General features: G+C 47.1%; 3 protein-coding genes across 12 annotated transcripts; 2 read left to right on the forward strand and 1 right to left on the reverse strand.

Moving 5' to 3' along the window:
• Positions 1 to 580: 580 nt before the first annotated feature.
• On the forward strand, positions 581 to 2,467 carry METTL7A (methyltransferase like 7A). Its single transcript, XM_424479.8, has 2 exons — positions 581 to 1,280; positions 2,090 to 2,467. The coding sequence occupies exons 1-2, from the start codon at positions 777 to 779 to the stop codon at positions 2,324 to 2,326; spliced, it is 741 nt and encodes a 246-aa protein (XP_424479.3). The 5' UTR covers positions 581 to 776; the 3' UTR covers positions 2,327 to 2,467.
• Positions 2,468 to 3,125: 658 nt separating this feature from the next.
• On the forward strand, positions 3,126 to 6,747 carry TMPRSS12 (transmembrane protease, serine 12). The gene is made up of 5 exons (XM_424480.7): positions 3,126 to 3,255; positions 3,661 to 3,859; positions 4,487 to 4,758; positions 5,420 to 5,562; positions 6,381 to 6,747. The coding sequence occupies exons 1-5, from the start codon at positions 3,153 to 3,155 to the stop codon at positions 6,618 to 6,620; spliced, it is 957 nt and encodes a 318-aa protein (XP_424480.2). The 5' UTR covers positions 3,126 to 3,152; the 3' UTR covers positions 6,621 to 6,747.
• Positions 6,748 to 7,736: 989 nt separating this feature from the next.
• On the reverse strand, positions 7,737 to 21,313 carry ATF1 (activating transcription factor 1). Of its 10 annotated transcripts, XM_046904979.1 has the most exons (11): positions 21,103 to 21,313; positions 20,359 to 20,682; positions 17,714 to 17,849; positions 17,341 to 17,454; positions 17,168 to 17,244; positions 15,302 to 15,430; positions 13,402 to 13,502; positions 12,381 to 12,511; positions 11,607 to 11,786; positions 11,352 to 11,511; positions 7,737 to 10,555 (listed from the first exon to the last, which is right to left on the reverse strand). In XM_046904979.1, exons 2-11 carry the CDS (start codon positions 20,422 to 20,424, stop codon positions 10,411 to 10,413), a joined length of 1,239 nt encoding a protein of 412 aa, XP_046760935.1. In that variant the 5' UTR covers positions 20,425 to 20,682; positions 21,103 to 21,313; the 3' UTR covers positions 7,737 to 10,410. The 10 variants fall into 10 exon arrangements, with proteins under 10 accessions (XP_046760935.1, XP_040510760.1, XP_046760939.1 ...); XM_040654826.2 differs by lacking the exon at positions 20,359 to 20,682; XM_046904983.1 differs by lacking the exons at positions 17,714 to 17,849; positions 20,359 to 20,682.
• Between the last annotated feature and the right edge of the window lie 838 nt (positions 21,314 to 22,151).

The following is a 22,151-nucleotide window of genomic DNA, read 5'->3' on the forward strand; positions in this document are numbered from 1 at the left end:
ACTGCACCGAGTGCTGCTGACTGCAACACTGGGAAAGTTTGACGGAGTGCAATCAGTATCAAATAGATCATTAGTTGTTGACTGGAGCTGATAAAGTCAATAAGACCGACCTGCATGCTTTGTGCAGTGATTAATGACCTCATAAGTTGTTTCCTCTCTGATCCATGACTCCCAGCAAAGGTAACAAGAAAAGCAAAACCATTCCTTGCAAAGGAGCATTCAGTATTTGTGCAGTGAAGAACTTTTGGTGCCCGCATACTGAAAACTGCTGTTGTGAGAGCTCAGTTCAGGCAGCGGATGGGTCGATCCCATCTGCAGTGGGGCAGAAAATAACTCGACAAACAAATGTGCTTCAGCTGAAATATTCATCAAACTCCCAATTAAATGTCTACAATGAACCCAGAGCTCAGACCCGCTTCCTTCTGCTCACAAACACAGCACTGTTCTGCTTTGAGAGATAGGGGCTGTAACCTGAAACTGCAGGCTCCACATTTGGGCACTTGCTGACACTTTGCCAGCAGTGAGGCTGCGCTGCCCAACTGGCCGGGATTGCTTAACATTGCTGGCAGCTCCTCTCCCTGGGACAGAGCTGTAACTTTGGTTACACAGTTCTGGTTTTCCCTTCCCTGCGTGTGAGAGGACTTTAAATTTGGCCACTGGGCCCACAAGGCAGCGAGCTGGGAATGCTTTAGTGCAGCTCTGCCTGAAGCTGTGGGGCTGTGACACGCAGCAGGACCGGTTTTGCTCCATCTGGACTCCCTGCCCTCGCGCTGCCCATGACGGGGCTCACCATCCTCTTCCTCCGCGCCTGCCTGGCGCTGCTGGCCATGCCCATCTACCTGCTGTCCTTCCTGGGCATATGGGAGCCGTTCTGCAAGAAGGTCTTTTTCCCTTACTTCTTAGAGAGGGTGGCTGTGATCCACAACAGGAAAACCAAGAAGCAGAAACAGGAATTATTCCGAAATCTGCCCGACTTCACCGGACCGTCGGGAGAGCTGAAGCTGCTGGAGATCGGCACCGGATGCGGTGCCAACTTCCAGTTCTACCCTCCGGGCTGCAAAGTCACCTGCAGTGATGTGAACCCCAACTTCCAGCAGGGCCTTTCCAGGAGCATGAGCAAGAATCAGCACATCCACTACGAGCGCTTCCTCACGGCAGCTGGGGAGGACCTGCACCAGGTGCCCAGCGGCTCTGTGGATGCCGTTGTCTGCACTTTGGTCCTCTGCTCAGTGCAGAGCGTGAGCAAAACCCTGAAGGAAGCGCAGCGCGTGCTCAGACCGGTGAGTGATTGGAGGAGAAGTTTTAGGTTATGGCTGTAAGCAGCTATTGCAGAGACAGCGCACAAGGGGGAAAAAAAGAAAGGAAAAGGGGGGAAAAAAAATAAAAGGAAGAGGGGAAAAAGGAAAAAAAATAGGAAAAATGGAAAAAGAAGAAAGAAAAAAGGGAAAAAAGGGAAAGAGAAAAAAGGAAACAGGAAAAAAAAAAAAAAAAAAGGAAAAAGAAAGGAAGAAAAAAAGAAGGAAAAAAAAGGAAGCTTTTGAGACTACAACCCGGCCCTGCTTTATAAGATAAGAGTTAGAGGCACTCTGCACTGCTGCATGGTGCAAAGCAATGGAAACATACAGTCAAAAAGAAAAACAGAAAGGAAAGCTGGTTTAATGTTTTGATTTCGTTGGGGTTTTTCTTGCTGTTCCGTTTTTGTTTCGTTTTGCAATAGGATTTCAACCATTAAAATGCTATTTCCAAGCCAACACCCTGGGCTGCAAAAATCCAGTGAGTTTTACTGGGGCTTACACATTCCTCTCAGTCTGCACTGAAACAAAACAGCGCGTTAGCAACTGTAGTGCACACAAAAAGGCAACAAACTATTCCTGCAATGAAGCAGGGACCAAATAGGGGCATCCTTCACGCTCCTGAAATATGCACTTTGAATCTATGCTGATATTAATTCCGATCAACATCAGAAAAGCAAAGAGAGGGGAGGGAGAATGCAGTGGGGTGAGGGAGCTGGGGGTGGTGGGCACTGAGCAGTGGGGGTGGGGAGGGCAGTGTGCATTCCTATGGCACTGAGCTGTGTTCAACCCCCCAGGGAGGCGTTTTCTATTTCTTGGAGCACGTGGCCGCAAACCCTTCCAGCTGGAAGCTGTTCTGGCAGCAGGTCTGCCACCCGACGTGGAAACTCGTGTTTGACGGCTGCTGCCTGACCAGGGAGATATGGAAGGATCTGGAAGAGGCCAACTTCTCGGAGCTGAAACTGCAGCACATCAGCGTGCCGCTGCCCTGGACTCCCATTAAGCCGCACATCATTGGGTACGCCGTGAAATGACGCGGAGCGCTCCGTGCCGTTCACCTCTGCGGCTCCTGGGCACAATCAAAGAGCACAAACAGCATCGATTAATCCTGGCCAACGAACGTAGGCAGCGTGGTTGAGGACCTTAATAAATGTTTGATTCAGACGTGAAATGAAGGAGGAGGGTCAGTTTTGTGAATATTTTTAAGCTCAAAGTGCTTTGCTATGTGTGCAGTAAAGCCTTTGGAGTAGCTCATGGACCATTAGAACCATACAGAACCAGTAGAATCATTAAGGCTGGAAAGGACCTCTAAGGTGTCTGGTCCAACCACCCACCTACCAGCAGTGCTGTCCCCACATACATAGGCAAGGTGGGACCCCCTTACCACCAAAAAAAGCAGAACAGCAAAGCTTGACAGACAAAACAAAGACGTGAACCCCTCCATCCGCACCTGGAAGTGCCCCCCGCTCCCCACTGAGGTCCCAGGGCCATGCTGAGAGCACCACTGGCACTCACATCCCTCTCCCCGCACTTTGTTTGCTCTCTGGCCTTATCAAACTGACACAGAACCTCTGACACACAATCTTTGCTCAACGGAGAGTTATTTATTTGCAAAGAAAGAACGCGGGGAGGGTAACGCCCATCGCCACTCTCGCTGCTTGGCTGCTCGCCTGCCCTTGTGTGGCCCTCAGTTGTAACACAGCTCGCCAGCAGAGCATTGAAAGCCTTGTATTTAACGTTACACACTCAGGGATTTCTTTAAGGTGTCCTATGGGCCGGCACCTCAGCCCCATTGGTGGTCATTGGCTGCCGTTGGTGGCCGTTGGTGGCCCTGCCGCCATCTTGTGCCCCTGAAGGAGGATGCGGCCCTGGCTGCCCACCGCCTCCATGCTGCTGCTGTGGGTCCTGGCCAGCACCGTGCCTGCTGTGGTGGCCCCGTGGATGTCCTTGGAGGTCCTTGTTGGTATTGATGGGATGGGGGTGGCCAATGGGCGATTTGGGGAGCAGTGGGAGGCGGTGGGGGGGGGGGCTGGGCCTATTGCTGTGCAGCTTCCACACAAAACTCCACATAAAAACTTTGTCTGTCCCCAAACCTGGTGAACCCACAAAGCTGCAGTGGCTCAGACGCCCTCAAAGATGGGCACAGAGAACCCGAATGCAAGAAATATGCCTGCAACCGGGTAAAATGCCTTCGTGCGGAATAAAACACCCACATTGTCTCTCCAGAATCAGCACTCCAACTGCAAACATTAAAAAAAAAAAACCACAGCAGATGGAAAAAATACCACCAGCGCCGCCAGCAAACACTGCAGCCAATGCACCAAACACTGCACGTGAGCCCCACAACCAACTCTGTTCTGTTCTGCAGAGTGCGGACGGCGGCCGCTCATGGACAGCGCTGCGGGGTCCAGGATTGTGGGCGGCCACGAAGCCCCATTGGGAGCGTGGCCGTGGGCCGTCAGCCTCCAGGTGCACCTCGTGGGGGTGGAATTCGCCCACGTGTGCGGAGGAGCTTTGGTCAGTGAGAACTCCGTGCTCACCGCCGGTCACTGCACGACGGGACGGATGTGGGTATCGCTGCTGACAGCTGCTTTTGTTATGCAGAGGGAAGGTGTAGTAGATCTGCAGGTCGTTACTTTGGGCACCTTTAGACAAAGTGCAGATGAATGGGACGTGGGGTGGGCAGAGCTCTGCTGATGCAGGACCCATCTGCAGCCCCACGGTGGGACTGAATCTCGGGACTCGGCTCAGTCCTTTTGGGCCCAGGTGACATTTCTGGCAGGCTGGGGGCTTTCTGTTTGCTTTGCCTATTTTTTTTTTCCCCCATGAGCTTCTGATTTTTCAATAGACCTTTCTAAACAAGCAAAGCAAAGGTTTAATTGACCTTTCCAAACAAGCAAAGCTCCCTGCAAAAAGAAAACGTTGCAATACTCAGCTGAGAAACGCAACAACTCTGTAGAGCTCCACTGTTTTCCCCTGTTCCATTCCCATTTCTATTTCCCGCTTAACAAACAACAAATTCAACACAGCTCCTTTTCTTTGGCAACGTGGTCACAAACCCTTTCAGAAGAGGCTTTTTAACTGCACCCAAACCAATGCTGAATTTTGGCCATCCCAACACCGTGGCTGTTAACACAGTTGCAAAATCTACACCGTAGCTTTTGCAAGCTCATGCTGACTGCGTTCCCCCTTAGGGACCCATATTATTGGAGAGCTGTGCTGGGCACGGATAACCTTTGGAAACACGGCAAACACGCAGCGAAAAGAAGCATCACCCACATCTTTGTGCACCCCGAATTCAACAGGGAGACGTTTGAAAACGACATCGCATTATTTAAGCTCCATTCTGCTGTGCACTACAGCAATTACATCCAGCCCATCTGCTTACCTCCTGCACACCCTCAGCTGTACACCCACAACAAAACAAAGTGCTTCATCAGCGGCTGGGGACGCATAGCAGAAAAAGGTAAACGTTTGTTGAATGCACCATCAGCTCCGGTGCTGAGGTGAGGTTTCAGTCCCTGGGGGTCGCTGTGTTTGCTCGGGTTGTGCTCTCACCCCATAGCATCATTTCACCCTTCTGCAGCTGACGATCTGCTCTCAGTGCTTTTTCCACTGAAAGCAGATTAAGGCTGCCCAGGTGTAACTGAAGGCATCAATGCGTGGCCTTCCTGCCGAGGATAATGCAAGTAAAGGAACAGAAACACAGCTTTCGGGGTCATGATACACTTAAAAGTTCTTCTAAAAGAGCTCTTCTAAAAGAGCTTTTATCTCGAAAAATAACAGCTCTCACAGAGTGCCCTCTCAGCTCAGAGGTCCCCGCTGGTTTCAGGAGAGGCCGCTCTCCCTCAAATTTCCTCTAACTGCATTGAGTGCAGGTGATGCAACCCCAGCTGGCACTGAGCAGGGAGAGGGGATTTGGAGGACAGCTGAAGGCTGCGTGCCATCATCAGTACAGCAGCTGTGGCATTTCCAGTAAGGCTAAGGAGCCACCCTGTGCCATGGGCAGGCAGACCTCTCTGCTGGCACATGTCTGAACACGTACAAGGGTACCTTTCAGCTAACAAAACAGGAACAGAACAGCAGCCGCAATGCCTGACTTCTCTATCTGCTGTCTTCCACTAAAGGCAGAACTTCATCTGTGCTGCAAGAGGCAGAAGTGGAAATCATTCCTTCCGATGTCTGTAACGGCTCTGATGCATATGGAGGTCTGATCAATGCCAACATGATCTGTGCTGGCTCTCCATTGGGAGGCGTTGATTCCTGCCAGGTAAAAAACCTCCCCCCATAGAGATGAGGACATCCCAGTGACCACTGTTGATAGCATCGTTAATTAAAATGGCACAAATGCTATAATGAAAACAGATCCAACTGGATAAGAAGCATCACAAATAGAGAGGTGGGATGACGTATCCAAAAAAACCCCACATCTCAGAAAGAGCTCAGCTGTAGGAAGGGCTGAGCTAACAGAAGGGACACAAATGTGGCATGAGGGTGTCACAGTGTTAACATCAATGCACAGAGATCAAACACTATTGAAACACGTGTGCACAATGTACGCATGCAGTGTGTGCACTACGATGCATCCCACGTGGTTTCATGCTTCTGAAAGACAACGCCAGCACCGGGTGCTCAGCAGCAAGAGCTGTATTTAAATGCTGAGCTCTCAGTGTCTCTTTCTCAGAAGCAACAGTTCTCAGGTCAGGAGCCCTGTGCTAAAATTGAGGCATCAGCTGCGATGCGGAGCCATTTATAATTAAAAAACAATGCATTCCTAAGTGTGTCATTAGTCTGATAGACTTCCTGCTTCCCTCAGCTCTTTTTCTCTAAGCAAGTGATCTGGCACAGATTCAGGCTGTGTTTTCACTGCTGTGTTTCCTGCTTATTGCAGACATACGTTGTCAGAATGTATCTGCTGCACAGGGAACAAAGCTATGTGGACAGGACTCAGAATGCGGAGTCAGAGCGCATTTCTGACCCCACACAGCTCCGTGCTGCTCCCAGTATAAGTGGATTCATTACTGGTGCTTCTAAATCGTTTCCTGGAGGGGCATATAGTCACTGATTGCTGTTATTGTTTATTTACAGGGAGACAGTGGGGGGCCTTTGGCGTGCCACCACCCCACGGCCAACAAATACTACATGATGGGGGTCACCAGCTTTGGGCTCGGCTGCGGCCATCCCAATTTCCCTGGGATCTACGTCCGATTGGCTCCATACAGAAGGTGGATCAAATCCCAACTTCTGCTGAGCAGCACAGCCACGGCTCCTGCCAGCACTGCCCTTACCCTGACCGCTGTAGGGATGGTGCTCCTGTACGCTTCCTAAGACAGCATCAGCATAGCACAGCTCAGCTGGTCCGTTCAGCTCATGTTCCAGACCAGATCTCGGAGCAATAAGATGTATGTCCCGTTGTGTCCATCCAACCTGCATCTGTAAACAACACTCAGCAAAATCTGGAGTTGTGTCATTTCTTGTACATGTAGGAACTACAGTGAGGTAACAGCAGTTAATAGACACATCCACCAGTATCTTTTAGGGATGCGAGGTTTCAAACTGTGATAACCTCCCATCTTTTCTGAGGTATGAAGCACACTACACGAATTCATTACATTAAAACTCATTAGCGTAGGTCACAGTGATGATAATGTGAATAGCAATTGTCTGTTTGTCAGAAGGAAGCAGTGATTTAACCTTTCACCACCTTATGCAGTGTGTTCTACCCTCACTTAAAGGAATGCTGCAGTGTGTCTCATTGAGCTGTAAAACCTTGGCATTCTTACACCAAAACACAATTTCCTTGAGATAAATTGGTGTCTTTCTCTTGTGAGAAGCTCCTCTCATGGACCTGCATGGGGACAGTAAACATGAGAGTTTGGGGTTGATGAGAGCAATCCTAAAAGCGTGAAAGCTAACATTAAAACAATGACCAGAGCTCCCAAATGTGTGCAATTTATTACCATCTTTTCTGCCTTCTGCCTTTTATATCTATGCTGACAGGAGGAGAAATGGTAATGACCTCAACCCTAATAATGAAAATGAGTTTAGGAACGTCACCAGCTGGAACTGCTTTTCCCTACCCCACTTCTGTGCTTCTCCAGCTGTCAGAAACTTAAGCAGGGATTATGGAATACCACCACGGCTCCGTGGATGGCACAGATGCTCCCTCTGCTGGGTGAACGTCAGCAGAACACACAACGGTTTCAGTTAGCAGAGGCTGAACTGAAACAAATCCCTGCAGACCAAAGGTGCCCTCCATTACGGATTGCACGGCAGCACAGCACTGTGAGGGCATACGTGGGAAGAGATCTCCGGTGCTGCTCCGTCATCACACACAGTTTTGTGGCAGCAGTGCAGAGCCCATGCTACACAGCACAGACATTCAGAGCTGCTGCCGTCGAGTGTTAATTAAAAGCAAACTGGGCAAGAAATAAGGAACAGCAGTTATCTTTTGGCGACTTTATTTACCAAGGTCAAAATCTGCAACCATCTAATTGTTTTGACAAATATTTACAGTTCATATAAAGCACGTACGTTGGTTTGGAACAAAACAGCAGAGCAGTATTTGGTACTACACCTCTCACTCTCAGGATACAGATTTTGTTCTCTTACTGCTGACGTTTTGAAGTAAATCCAAAATCAGTACTTTGTGGTAAGTGATTACTTAAGGAGCAAACCCACGTTACTGGTGAATACCTCTGTGATGAAAAATCCAGCTGCTCTTTCCAAAAGAGGACAAAGACTGCCTAACGTTATGCCTGGCAGCACTCCGTGTTTGCTCCACTTGCTGAAATACAGAAAGAATTGGCCACCATGTTTTGCACAGTCTCAACACGCGATAACTGCTTTTATTATTAATTATGATTCCGTATTACAAAAGAAGGTAAAGGAACGACAGCACGCAGTGAGGATGAGGATACTGCACAGAGGAGCTGTCACATCAGTCCCAGCACTGCAGATCAGTCCCTCTGAAGTGTACACACACTGATGGCAGACAGCGACAGTCCAATCCTGGAGGTGCTGAGCACCCCCCAGGAGCAATTTACTCATCTAATGGCTTTCTCAGCATTGCTCGTTATGGCTGATGTGCAACAAAAGCATTTTTTGTGTTTGACATGACTGAAAACGAGTGCACACTCCAGTCTGGCCTAAAGGAAATGTGTTGTGGATGATGGACGTGTTCTATTCAGGAAGTCTGGAACAAAAATTCTTGTATAGCCTGCTAACAGTGGGACTGTGGAGTGCAGTCTCTCCCACAGCACTTGCAAAGAGCTCTGCTTGCTCAGAAACCCGTGAGTTCAAAGTGAGTAAAATAAAAACTGACCACACGGAAAGCAGGGGAGTGAGCACATCTCCTCATTTCATTCAGGTCCGAGCTAGCACAACACACACATGTAGCTCTAACATCTTTTGCACAGCATAGCCCATAGTGCAATTCCCACTGACAGATCTGGAAGCAGGATTCAATCCTAACTATGGAGAATAGTGTATTTATTCATCATGCAAGAAGCACTGCGCACGCATTTGTCTGTCACAGAATGGCAGAACGGCTGAGGTTGGAGGGAGCTCTGGGGGTGAGGAGGACTCCCAGTGCTGCCCAGCACTGTGCCCACGTGGATTTTAACACCCAGAAAGAGCCCTGGACACATCAAACACAACGTCTGCCTGAAACAAATCAAAGTGATACCAACCAGAATCTCTGAGAGCAATCAGGTCTGACGTGCAGATATTATCAACTGTAGGGAAAAAAGCCCCGATCCATTTTTTTTCCCCCAAGATCCATTTCTTCTGTAAGTTGCCTACAGACATATAAAATTAATTCAAATATCTCCTACACCAAAGAGGATCTCATTTGACTTTGTGCTATCCATAAAAATATATGCTTGAAAATCTGGTTCACAAAATATTCCATTTGTTTACTAAAATGAAATATATAAACTGTCAAAATACGTATATAAACTTAATTTTGGAACTTGTAAAGATCACAATTCAGCTACAAAATATACCAACCATCTACCTGTTTTCAATAGAGTATTTTCTTACAAAGATACCATTACTTTGCAAAATATTGCCTACTTTACAAAATTAGTCCAGAAGTTTTGCACTACTTTCAGCATACAAACCATAGAACCTCATGAAACCCTTTGGTATATTCTTCTGTTCTCTGTTTTATCATACTTCTATTTGGTTTACATCCCAAAGCACAGTAGAATCTCCAGACAGAATAAGCAGTGCATATGTAATTGTATAGATAATCAGCACACCATTTCTTGTTCCATTACAGATGTCTATCGTGCCCAGCAACTAAAAAAAACCATTGTGAAATCATCCTCCAGAAACTTCTGTGCACCGTCCCTCATTCTACCAAACTGTGCTTTAAAGTAATTGGATGTGCTGAGCTCTCTGAAGTCAACATCACTCCATGCACCCCAGGCATGTTCAGGGCTGCTCCTCTCGCTGCTTTCTGCAGATCCTTTCCTACTTTGATAAACACAGCAAACATTGAAGGAAAAAAAAAACAAAAAACAACAAAAAGAAAAACCTGTAAAACTGTCAGCTGAAAAAGAGGAAACATAATTTAGGCCTCGAGCACAGGATTAACTTCTTATCACCTGCACCTGTAAATAACAACTTACAGGTTCAAATTAAAATATTTACATACAGATAACTGAAAGGAAGAGCAAGGATTGAAAGAGTTAAGAAATCAAAACATACACTGGTTATAAATGTTACTAACAATGTTAACTATGGCAAGGATTCCATTCCATCCACGTTTTAATTGAAACCAAATATTGTCCCCATTACAAGAGGTAAAAACTGCTAGAGAAGTTCTAATCACCTGCCTGGTAAAACGCCAATGTCCTTTTGTTGTAGATGCAATCTTGACTGTATATAAAGTTTCCAGTTGTGCCAGCAGGAATTGTGGTGAGGTTTTCTTGTCTCCTTTTTGTACTTTGTCACCAACACGTTGTAAATAAAATCTATACAGTCTTTAGGTTGTGAAATCTAGGTAGAAAAGTTTCACTTTTTGACCTTTCATCTAGTTAAAAAATTCAGTATAAAAAAAAAAATTCTCCTCCAAAATTTCAACAGTCCACCAAAGTTTTACCTTCTTTTCTTACACACTTTTATGACAGTAAAGATCTTTCAAAGTTTTTAGCTCTTCAATTAGAGTTTTGTTCTGGTTTTCCAGGACTGCAACTCGGTTCTCCAGACATTTCACATATTCCTTCTTCTTCCTACGGCACTCTCGAGCAGCTTCTCTGCAACACAGACAGAAGTCATTGTTGTGCATCTGGGATTTGTCTCTCTTACCAGTGTTACAATACCGACCAACACGAGGAGAGAGCTGGCACTGAAATCATGAACAAAATGAATGGAAAGCTGCACCACCACAGGTGGAAAGCATGACATTGAGCAGTATCTGGTAACACATATCAGTCTGCAGGGAAAAAACAAACTGTTTTCTTTAGATGGTGTGGTACAGAGCACGTGGCACATTCTGATCAAAATTTCCAGTTTTTGGTCACTGTTTGCAGCACACCACGCTGATGGCACTATCAGCAGTGTTAGCCTACATGACTGATCCCTGTCCTCTGGAGACACATCTCCCCTGACGAGGAACGGCTGAGGGAACTGAGTCTCTTTAGCTTGGAGAAGAGGAGACTGAGGGGTGACTTCATTAATGTTTATAAATACATAAAGGGTGATTGTCAGGAGGATGGAGCCAGGCTCTTCTCAGTGACATCCAATGATATGACAAGGGGCAATGGGTGTGATCTGGAACACACGAGGTTCCACAAAAACATGTGAAAAAACTTCTGCATGGTGAGGGTGACAGAGCACTGAACAGGTTGCCCAGAGAGGCCGTGGGGTCTCCTTCTCTGGAGACATTCAGAACCCACATGGACACATTTCTGTGTGACCTGAATGCCACCTGTGCACCTGGGTGTTTCTGCTCCAGCAGGGGGGCTCAACTGGATGATTCCAATCCCTGACATTCTGTGACCTCAGCACGTTAAGAGAACCAATCGAGGCAGCCCGAGTGCACTCACATACCTGTTCTTCATCAGCCTTATCTCTCGTTTCAGTTGTGGATCGTCTGTCTTACTGGACTGCGACGTCAGGGTGACAGGAGATGTCATGACCACAGTCTGAGGGAGGGACGTGGTGGTCGGCGTGGTGCGGATCTGATACGTCTGCATGTCTCCTGATGCAGCTGTGGTGGTCACAGCATAACACGTCAAAATGTGGCAGCGTTACCAAAACATACCCGTGTTACTGATCAGCACTTCCAACCAATCCCATACTCACTCTGCACTACCACCTGGTTGCTGGGTACGAGTATCTGCTGGCCATCTGATGTCTGTGCATACTGCAGGATTGTTGTCCCAGGCTGAGTCCCACCAGCATTCGTCATGGTTAATGTCTGCAGGCCCTGCACTCCATCAGCACTGGCGCTGGCCAGCTGCAATCCATTTGCAGCAATGGCAACTTAAAGAGAAAGGGACATGCAAGAAAATATCTGTAACTGTACCTTATAAAACATAGATAAAGCTGCAGAATGGACATCTCTTCCAATCGGCAACTCTGTATCTCAACCCACTGCTGAAAAGCAATGCTAATTTCAAAAGGCTTTTAATAAACCCATCCCTGGGACCAAGGGGAAAAAAAAGTGAGAAACAGCAATATGAACACCAAGGCCACAGAACACGGGGGACAGGAGGTCCTCCAGGCATTCTCCTGTGGCCCACAAAGAGCCTTTTGGCGCAGCTCTCAGGTATACAGTGGTATCTGATCACACCTTTTGGACTAAATCTAACAGACTGCTATGTGCGTCATAAAAACATACTTGGAACACCTTGTCTGAATGTGCAAAAATTAAGATAATAAAGTAGAGTTTATCTGGAGCCTTCAGACACCAGTCTAGTTTCAGATACTGCACAGTACTAATGTTATTAACTATTAGATAAATAACCAAACCTTCTGAATTTCATCTTAGTCGCAAATGTATAAGAAACACATCTGTATTTTACTGTAAGTTTAGCAGAAATCTACGCAGGTAGGCACACATTTTGTACAACATACTGTACTGTCCAGTGCTCGTCTGGTAGATGGGTGTGGGAACAGACATGGACGTAACAGTAGAGACCCCAGGACTTTCCTCATCTCCTTTTCTATCCCGTGTATCTTCAGAAGAGAGATCTTTCAAAATTTTTCTATAAAAACAAAAAAGAATTGATGAGCTGTAACAGCAGGCAAAGATCACAAGTTACTGCAGTAATAGTTGCATTTTTGTAGTTTTTAAATTCTAGGTTTTCTATTTAATTATTTGAATAATTTAATGAGTTAAGAGCAATTCAAGACAGCTACTGATTCATAAAAGATCTGTACGTGCAGATCAGTGCAAATTCCACATTTTCAGTCATTATCCTCTAAAAGCCTGAAGTCCTTGGACTGGTAAACCTGCAGTGAGAACCTGCACCACCCAGAGCAGATTTCAGTAATCTCCAGTGTGCCAAAAACACTTCATACTGAAGTCTGTCCTGTACTGCAGCTGCATCACTTCATTTCAGTACAACCTGCATCAGAGTTTCCACCACAAACATTTTTCCAGGGGTTTATAGCTGGCCTAGGAAGGGATTTTTCTGAGTTACAACTTGATCCTGTTCTCTCAAGAACAAACCTTGGATACCCAGTTAAAACCAGTTTGCTCTGTCTAACGTCTGAATAAACGAGAAAGGAAGAGTAGCCAGAAAGTTACTTCAGAAAAGTTTAGAGTGAGATCTTTTGCTCTGTCAGCACACGGTGAGACTGCTCACTTGTGCTCTGCATTTATGACATCACGGAGGGAAATTAGAGCTGATAAACAATTTTCCCTGGGCCACATCACCTCCAAGCCAACCTCCAGTCCATTAAGTCAAAGTTTCCCTGCAGCAAACGACAGCTCACGTGGCATCCTCAACTTGTGCAGTGCATAAGCAGATCCAACACATGTTTCAAGAGGAGGAAAACAACGCAGGGATCAATGGAACAGAGGAAGCTGTCAGAAGCTGCTGCTCTTTTGGATTCAAGTAACAGCACCAAATAAAGTGTGTACAGCACTTACCGATAAGATGGACGACGTGCTAAGATCCCCCGAGCTTTCTGCGTGGAGCCTATGCTGTCTGATGAGTCCTGAGAATCCTCGCTCTCAGACAGAGAAGACACCTAAAAAACACATCCCATGTGGTTATCCCGTGTGCTACACAACAGAAATGCAGAACAGATTACAGGTGCTCATTCTGTATGAGCTACAGCAGCAGGAAAATGACACAAATGCAGCTGATTACACAGAGAAAGAAAAAATGGTGGATTTCTAGATTCAGTGCTGTCTAATTTCTGGCAGTTCTGTTTCATTATGAAACATTTTCACTGTAAAACTAAAGGATGCAAACCTATTAACTCCCTATAAAAAGAAAACTCAAGGATTCTCCTACCATAAACTGACGAACTTCCACCACCTGAAGCCAACTGTTCTACAACTGCAGGATTAACCCAACCAGAAATCTATAACAATTTGAAAAATACAAATAAAACTCTTACAAGCCCAACTACCTAAATAGCTGATGTGGTCTGCAGAGGTACTCTGCTCCCACAGATGAATTTGTCTGAGGAGGCCGAGGGAACGGAAACAGGAACACCATTTATGTACAAACACATGAAATAAATGTTTTCTGCAGACACACAAGCAGTATGTTTTGGTGGCCAGAAGATGAGAACCAAGTGACAATAATATTTAAGGCAGAAGCATATCAGGGTGTAAACATGCAAAGTATTATCTCCAGCCTTGTCCCATTTTGCTCTCAGCCAACTGTTATTCCTTTCCTTGAATCTCCTTATTAAATACAAGCTAACAAAACATGTATTCCTACTTATCTGTGTGCCAGCAACAAAAACTCAACAAGAATGCACACAGCTCTGAGAAAAGCTTCTCTCACTTAACTGCTGCTGCTGCCTCAGAGATAAAAAGCACAACCTACTTACTATCAACACTTGAAAAAAAAAAAAAACACCCCACATTGCTCACATCTGACATTTTTCCCTCTGAGCAACAAGGCCACAATGCTTGTAAATTACCCAAAAATGCAAGGGTACCTTCAATGGGGACCCTACAATCAGAATATAACAGGAAAGGGGCTCAAGACAACCCAGTAAATCAGGTGCTAAGCTGTTTTCAGCAAGGTGAAATTGTTTTCTTTTCCAGTATCAGTTACAGCAACAGTGATAGCTGGAGAAGTGTCAGTGGTTTTCTTTTCATGGTTTATCAGTTGAATGTCATATGAATAGATAAGCACAGCTAGAAGGATGAGTAACCAAGGAGTGTTTCAGCACAGCTCCTCCACACACTTGGTGGATTGCTGCAGTTATTTCACAGTGTAACCTCAGTGCCACGCTGCCCAGAGGGCTCTGCAGCCAAGAACTGAATGGAGCCGTAACAGACTCAGCTGTCGCTCCCCAGGGCACCTCTCTGAAGTGGCTTGTGCAAAAATCACATGGCGAGTGAGTAAGCAAGCAGAGCAGTTGGGTATCACAGAGATGGAGTCATAGCACACGTGGTGAGCAACCACCAACTCCTCCACCATCACTGAGGTCTGCCCTTTCCAAGGACACATTTTCTTCAGTGGGTTATTCTCTGCTCTCCTTACTGAGTTACTGAAGCACGCTGGTTGCATGTCTGCTAAGAGCATCAGCTAGAAAGTTGTGGTTTGGTTTTGTCTGCTTTCCTTTTTTAATAAAGGGAGGTAATATCAAACAGTTTAATTTCAGTGACATCTTTACCACTACAAATAACTTCTACCTTAAATATTCAGCATAATGATACATTCCCATCACCTTTTCACTGCACTCTCACTCTCTCACAGAAGGGCAGCACTTAGCAGACTGAGCTGCACCAGACAAGCCTTTACAAGTCTTCTCGTGCACGTAGAACAGGATTCTTGGTTATTCAACAGACAGTCTGTGGTTACCTGCACTGTTTGCACCTGGGGTGAGTGGATTACAGAAGAGGACTGCGCTGTCTGAATCACTCCCTGGACCTGGACTTGCTCTCCAGGAAGCTGAACAACTGTCAGAGGAGCAGGACCTCGCAGAGACATCTGCAACAAATCAGAGATCGTGAACAAAGCACAGCTTCTGCAGCAGTCAGAACGCGTGAACACATGAAGGAAAGCTAGAGGAGAACATGCATCAGCAGAAGCTTCTTTTAAGCCCAGATAAGTCCCAGAAGTTATCCTTTAAAGATGTGCGTTTTTCAGGTATATATCTGCATATGAAAAGGCTGAAACTGTTACTTATTTGCCTCAGGTGAGGGAGAAAATGAAATATGCATTATGGGCAAATAATTAAAGTGTTGCAAGTTAAATGCAGGTTGTCCTAAATGAAGGACAACAGAGCAGAATTCCTCAGAACCACAGTGCTGAGGAGAGCAGAGCACGACTGCTCCCGCATTTCTCCATCAGTGTTCCCAGTAAAAGGCCCACATTTACAGCACTTCACCTTTTTTAAAGGTTAGATTCCATCTCAAGAGCATCTCGGATAAGCAGAAATATGAGCACTCTAATTCCCACCAAAGTCAGTAGGAGTCTGGGGCACTGCCATCATCAACAAGTCTCAGGGCTCAGACCAAACCAACAGCACCAAAGCAATGGCATGATTTGTGTATGCATCGGGAGTTCTTGCCTATTTTTAAGCAGTGTTATAAAGCTGTTGTGCAAAGATTTCCAAGATAAGAACTCACAGGAGCAGAACACAGCAGAAGCTGACTGATCTACTTGGAAAGTGCAAGGCAGAAGGGCAGTGTGACAGGTATCAGCCATGAGAGTAAAGAAGGGAGGCAAGGAGCACGAGCTCTGGCCAAGCAAGCAGAGCAAAGAGCAGATTTTTCCAAGTAAAAATTATGGCATCTCTTAAAATATTTTGCTCCTTAATGTTTTGCAACTACCAATTTCAATTAATGCTGTAGCTGAAATCTAGGCTTAATTGGCAAAACTTAATTACTGCTGCTGCTCCTGTATAAAAGACTGTAAAATAAATTACATTCTATTAGGTCTGCAGTGGATTTCTGCGTGGATTTTGCATGAGCCTTTGCACCTGAAATTCATCAAGTTACACACGCAGATGCACAAGTTTCCTCACCACATTTCTCCACTAGTTTTATTAATCTGCAATGTGTGACAAGATGAAGGAATCATTAAAACTCACACTGAAAACTTTGCATTTAATACTACCTGTAGCACATCACAATATCAAGTTGCACTGGCCACCCTATGTAAAACCAGATCCAAAGATCAGCCCATTGCAAACCAGCAGCAGGATGCCTGCTGGTGCTCTGCTGTCTTTGACTCATGCAGTCATCCAAGTTTTGCATCAAATTTAAAACACTTCCATAGAGTACACAGCGGACAAGCTGCAAAACATTGGTTCACAAGAGCGCTGCAGGGCAGCGGGAGCAGACTTTACCTAGAGAAAGGTGCTTCAGGTGCAGACATTTGAATCACGGGGAAGTCAGGTTAGAGCTTTGAATGTGATGTTACCTCCAGGAAACTATGTCAAATTTCCAACTCCATACGCTTTATCACATTAAATATATTCATGTTGGGCTAAAATCCAAGTGTTTCCATGGTGCTGAGCACCCAGAACTGCCATTGCTACAAAAGGAGCTGCAAATGCTTCTTCTGAAAGAAAATGAAAGTCAGGCCCTCGATTCGTTACCGAGCAGCTCCTGCAAGTCAGGCTGCTGGCCATGTCAGAGCACATTCCATCCAACCCAACTGTTGGGTTGCATCTGTCCGTCTCGCTCGCATGACATTAATTTTGGTCTTCTGAATACACACCCTTTTATTAATTGTGCTGTCCATCAATATGTATATTTCTCTCAACCTTCTCTCGTTTTTTCCTTCTCCAAGTGTTTCTAAAATTCAAGAATTAATACAGTTTGTAGCACGTGCGAAAAAAACATGGCTCTTAACTACCTCAAACGTTTGCCGAGGTTTGGCCCAGGCTTTACCTGTTGAGCAATATGAGAGAGCTGAGCTGCCTGCAGTGCTGTACCTTGTACGGCCGAGGGCTGGGAGGGCGGCACGGAGCTGCTGCTGCTCTTGTGCACCTCTTCCATAATCAGCTACAAGAGAAGGAACAAGTTAAATCGCTTAACAATAACTCGGAACAGGAGGTGGGAGCCCGAGCGATGCTTCAGAAACTCTCAGCGCGTGGTGCTTTTAGCCTCACTTGCACCTTTTTAATTAGTTCAATTAGCACGCCGCCTCCCCAGGCCTCAGAGCAGCACAAAGCAGTGTCTGCGATGGCCCCAACGCCGCTGAGTTCTGATCGCTGGCCCCGCCTCAGGCCCAGTGCTGAACTTTGCTGTTAAATACATTTACCGAATATCCCGGGTTTTGGTGAAAATGCACCATCGGACCATGAGATGTACGAAGAAAACCCAAACAAAGCAGCTTTTAAATAAAATAATTTCCCCAACGTTCCGCCAAGCTCGCAGCCAAATCCATCTTCCAGCAGCTGAAGGTACATAAACAGAAAGCAGGAATTCAAAGAGCACAGAGCTGAGTTTGAAACCCCGCGAGAGTAAATCGGTCTCCGTGTAAAAACGAAGCAACACTTCTCTCATCTCCAAGATTTTATATTTAACTGTTCAACACGACTTGACAGCGAAGCCCTCCCAATGTTGGGGGATACGGCGATGTAAAAACGCGTGCTGTTAGGTGGGGTGAGTGGGTGGACCAGCTGGGAGCATTAAGAGATGATCGGTGAGCGTTAAACATTTTGTCACAGAAGGTTTCAAACTGTTGAGAGGACAGTTGCTATGAGACTGGAAATTACATTTCTTTCTGTGGAAATGTGAGTCATTGATTTTTCCCTACTGAGATAAACCACAGCTCTCTCAGCCTGACGTATACTCAGAGGGTAAAAAGTCAGCACGCACCAGGAGCAGCGTTTGTTCATGCAATGAGGAGTCCCGGGGCAGAACTCCTCAGGAAGTCACTCAAACCTGGGCTTTATGGAGGGATAAGTGAGGACAGGGTTTGGTGCTGCACGAAGCTGTGTCCTTCACAGCGCGGGACAAACACCCTCAAACACACAATCCAGCTTCCCACCATCCTCACTGCTGTAGCACACAGCAATTTGCCCATTGCTTCAGCTGCAGCAGCACGAGGAAGGCTGAGTTTCAGAGCGGGTCCATGGGAGCAGTGCTTGAGCTGCACCCAAGCAGCCCCATGCGCTCCCCTCTCCCACTGCTGCCGCTGCAGAGCTCACTTCAGCACCTCAAGGGCTGTCTAGCTTTGTTTTTAAGGAGATAAAATAGAGAAGTGAAGGCATTCAAACATATCAAAGCTACAAAGAACAGAGAGCAGAATGAACTGCACCCATCGCTGCTCACCCCCTCCTCTTGTTTTACCAAGGAAAATCTGCATTTTGCACCTGGGCAAAGGGAAATACGTGCCAAATGTCACCAGTAAACAGGGCACCGTCAAACTGAAATCCAGTCAACAGCAAAAAACTAACATAAATTTCCAGTGCTGCAGAAATAACCCATTCATTTCTGTAGTGCTAAACCACATTCCCCGCTTCCCCCACTCTTTTACTGGTTGCCTCTGCTTGGCTGTCCCATGAAAACTCGCAACAGCAGCAAAACTGACTGCAAGAAACAATGAAACTGATAGAAAACCACTCAAAATAAACAAACTGGGGAGAGAGCACAGAAACCTTTGCTGATCTTTCTCTGAGAGGTGTGAAGTTATACTTACAGGAATACAGAAAATAAAATATTTCCCATTACAAATGCATTTTCTCAAGTTCACTGCAACACTACTTGCTCTGCAGAAATCAACTAAAGATTCAGCCAACATCCATCAATTTTGGTAAAATAAAAGAGATTTGGCAGACAAATTTGACGTGGTGAAAGCTATTCTTGCATTTTACGCTCTCCATGGGATGGTAGCCTCCACTCTTTGGTTGTACACACCGCCTGACGTGCCTCTGCCCTGCCACAGCAACCCACGCACCTGGAAAACCAGGAACTTGGCACTGGAAGGGCCTCTGGTGAACACCTGGAATGCTGATTGCCATCTCTCAGCTCTCAGAAATTCAGTTCCAGTGAAAAACCTCAACCTGAAGCGCTCAGCTCAGAAGAGAAGTACCGAAGATGGGAGATAGGAGAGCTACAGCCTTCACACTGCAGCTGCAGCTGCCTCCAGCAGCAGCAGAACATACACTGATCAGAACCAGTTGTGTAGTTTGGGGTAAAGGAAGAGTTTTTCACTGAGAGTTTCACCAGGAGGGGACTCAGAAGAGTGCACCTGAACTTGCAGCACTCTGCACGAAAACCATTTTTTATCATTAGATTGGCAAGGATGATGCTTTTCAGAACAAAACCTACACCTCCGTGCAGCTACGCCTCACAATTACTTTAATTTACATGAAAGGATGCTGCAATGGCAGCACTACGAAGAATGTATTTGTTTGAAAAGTTCTGAAAACCGACTGCCACCACTTCCAGTTCCACTTCAGACGCCAGTTTGGATTCGTTGCCTCAGATGGAGCCCCAAAGCACAATTGGGGGTCAAAGAATGAAACCATGGAAAACAAAAGCTGTGCTTAAGGCAAAGTACTGCGAGCTGCAGCGTGGGATCACCAAAGGAAGAGCCCACGTTGTGGGTCACCCTCTTAAATCTCACCTTCTTAAATCTAACAGGTGGAAGGCCTGAATTATACTTCAGAATTGAAATGTTGTAAGAGGAGCCAATTCTTTAAAGCCTCTATGAAGTCAAAATTCAAAGAATAGTGGAGACTGAATTTGCTTTCCAAGTACTGTGCGTTAATAATCAAATACAGGTGGAGATAATCACATAAAATAATTTCAACCATTTGGTGAAAATCCACTCCCCCACCTGCTGAAATTTTGGACTCCTTAATGCCTCAAAATATGCCATCTTCACAAGCAAACGTTGCTGCTAAAATGCTTTCTACTTTATCCTACTATGAAGACGCTTTAGGAAAGCATTTTTACCCAGCAGATGGACAGAGCTGTAGTTCTTTTTCCAGGAACCACTGAAAGCAGTGAAGGACGGCGCATCCCCTGCACTCAGCCAGGAAGGCAGCGAGGAGCCCTGAGTCAGAGTGCCCGCTCAGCTCACAGCCTTGGACGCGTTCAGCCACTGCACTGAGCGCTCCTCGCAACTCCGGTCGTACTTTCCACGCGTGTTTCCTTCCACTCTCCCCCCGTTTCTGCCTCACGCAGTGCAATGAAGCGCAGCAGCGCTTTGAGCTCGGGAAACAAAACCACGCAGCCTACGAACGGATGGGGGAGACGGCCCCGTGGGGATCTCAGTATCTGTGAGAGGGAAAACGTCGCTGAGATCGTTACGAAACGACTCCACACGGCCACCGCGAAGCGCCCGATGGCTGCGGGGCACACAGCGGATGGAAACGCGCGCACGGCCTCAGCGCGCCGCTCCCTCCCTCAGCGCTCCGGGAACGCCACCTCCGGCCCCGTTCCACAGAGCCACACGGGGAGAGGCCGCCCAGCAGCTCGGGCCTAGGCCCTCCGCGCTCCCCGAGCCCCGCAGCGGGGCGAGCCCTCAGGTAGCGCCCGTGGGGCCCAGCGCCTGGAGCGGGCCTAGGCCGCACCCCACGGCCGGCGCTGAGGGGAGCGGCGCGGCCTGGCCTAGGCCCAGGGGCGGCGGGAGCGCCTCACCGGGCCCGGCGGGGGCGGGGCGGCGGGGAGGGGGCGGCCTCCTTCACCCGTTCTTACCTCAGAGGCCCTCCAGGCCTCGCCGGTGGCCACGAGTGGGGAGAGCCGCCGCCGCAGCGCCCGTCTCCGCCTCAGGAAAGCGGCGCCGGCGGCATCGTAAACACGGAGGGCCCGCGCGGGACGCTCGGGGTGGGCGGGCTGCGACCATAGAGTCTCCGCGGAGGCCTCGCCTAGAAATCCCCACCATAGAGTTCTAACAGCGCAGAGCCCCGGAGGCGGGGGCTAGAGCGCCGCTCTGGCACCGCCCACATCCGGAGGTTCCCGAGGACGGGGACCATAGAGAGGAAGAGGCAGAGCGCCGCCGCGGCCCGAGGGCGGGAAGGCGGCTGAGGTGGCGCGCGCAGGCCCGGGCGCGGCCTTCTTCCCCACAGAGCGGCGGGGAAACGTTCACCTCACGAAAAGAAATGACCTTTCGTTTATTTTCAACTGTACAAATTCAGGCGAGAAATAAAGCACAAAAGCGCAGGGGTGCTGGGTTTCACCACAGCAAAAGGCCCGTTGAGAATGGCGCAGTGTAGAACCCAGAGCTCTACCCGTAAAAACGGTTCTGTTACTGAAGAGGAATTTCAGGCACTGTTTTAGCCTTAACTGAGGTCAAAACGCCCAGGGGGATGGAAGATTTTTCTCAAAATCGCCCCGTGGTGGCCAAAGATTTATTGGCTATTTCAGCTTCAGTAACTGAACAGCTCTAAGATTTTTTTGTCTTTCATTTTCTTTTAGAGGTAATATTAACACAGAAATGTGCACAGGAGAAACCACTGTAGAATTGGCATTTGTAGTAAATAATGTGTTTGTGTACTCTTACCCAGAGCCACATAACCACTAACAGGCATGTACCTCAATGGTAGCTGCTGTGAGATGATGATGATTACATCCTCACTGGTAATAAACTGTATCTTAACATCTATGATGTATTTAAACAAGTCTTGATAAAAAATTCCACTGTTAGTTTTTGACAGCAGAGATTCTACTGTTCAATCTCAAGTGCCACCAGGGTGTCTCATCAGCTCACCACGGAGCCTTACACATTTGCTTTGTTGTTCCACTGA

The sequence above is a fragment of the Gallus gallus genome, chromosome 34 (genome assembly GCF_016699485.2).
Source record: "Gallus gallus isolate bGalGal1 chromosome 34, bGalGal1.mat.broiler.GRCg7b, whole genome shotgun sequence".
NCBI lineage: Eukaryota > Metazoa > Chordata > Aves > Galliformes > Phasianidae > Gallus > Gallus gallus.

Bases quoted from the DNA above. Each gene is read 5' to 3' on its own strand.
- ATF1 (XM_046904979.1), bottom strand. From the start codon at position 20,424: ATGCGCCGTCCTTCACTGCTTTCAGTGGTTCCTGGAAAAAGAACTACA. The intron at 15,431-17,167 runs GTGTGTATTCAG...GATTTGTTGCAG, and splicing joins ACAGCACAATTAATAAAAGG to ATGTCTCTGCGAGGTCCTGC. The intron at 12,512-13,401 runs GTAAGTGCTGTA...TTGTTTTTATAG, and splicing joins GCACGTCGTCCATCTTATCG to AAAAATTTTGAAAGATCTCT.
- TMPRSS12 (XM_424480.7), top strand. From the start codon at position 3,153: ATGCGGCCCTGGCTGCCCACCGCCTCCATGCTGCTGCTGTGGGTCCTG. The intron at 3,860-4,486 runs GTGGGTATCGCT...GTTCCCCCTTAG, and splicing joins CACTGCACGACGGGACGGAT to GGACCCATATTATTGGAGAG. The intron at 4,759-5,419 runs GTAAACGTTTGT...CTTCCACTAAAG, and splicing joins GGGACGCATAGCAGAAAAAG to GCAGAACTTCATCTGTGCTG.
- METTL7A (XM_424479.8), top strand. From the start codon at position 777: ATGACGGGGCTCACCATCCTCTTCCTCCGCGCCTGCCTGGCGCTGCTG. The intron at 1,281-2,089 runs GTGAGTGATTGG...TCAACCCCCCAG, and splicing joins CGCAGCGCGTGCTCAGACCG to GGAGGCGTTTTCTATTTCTT.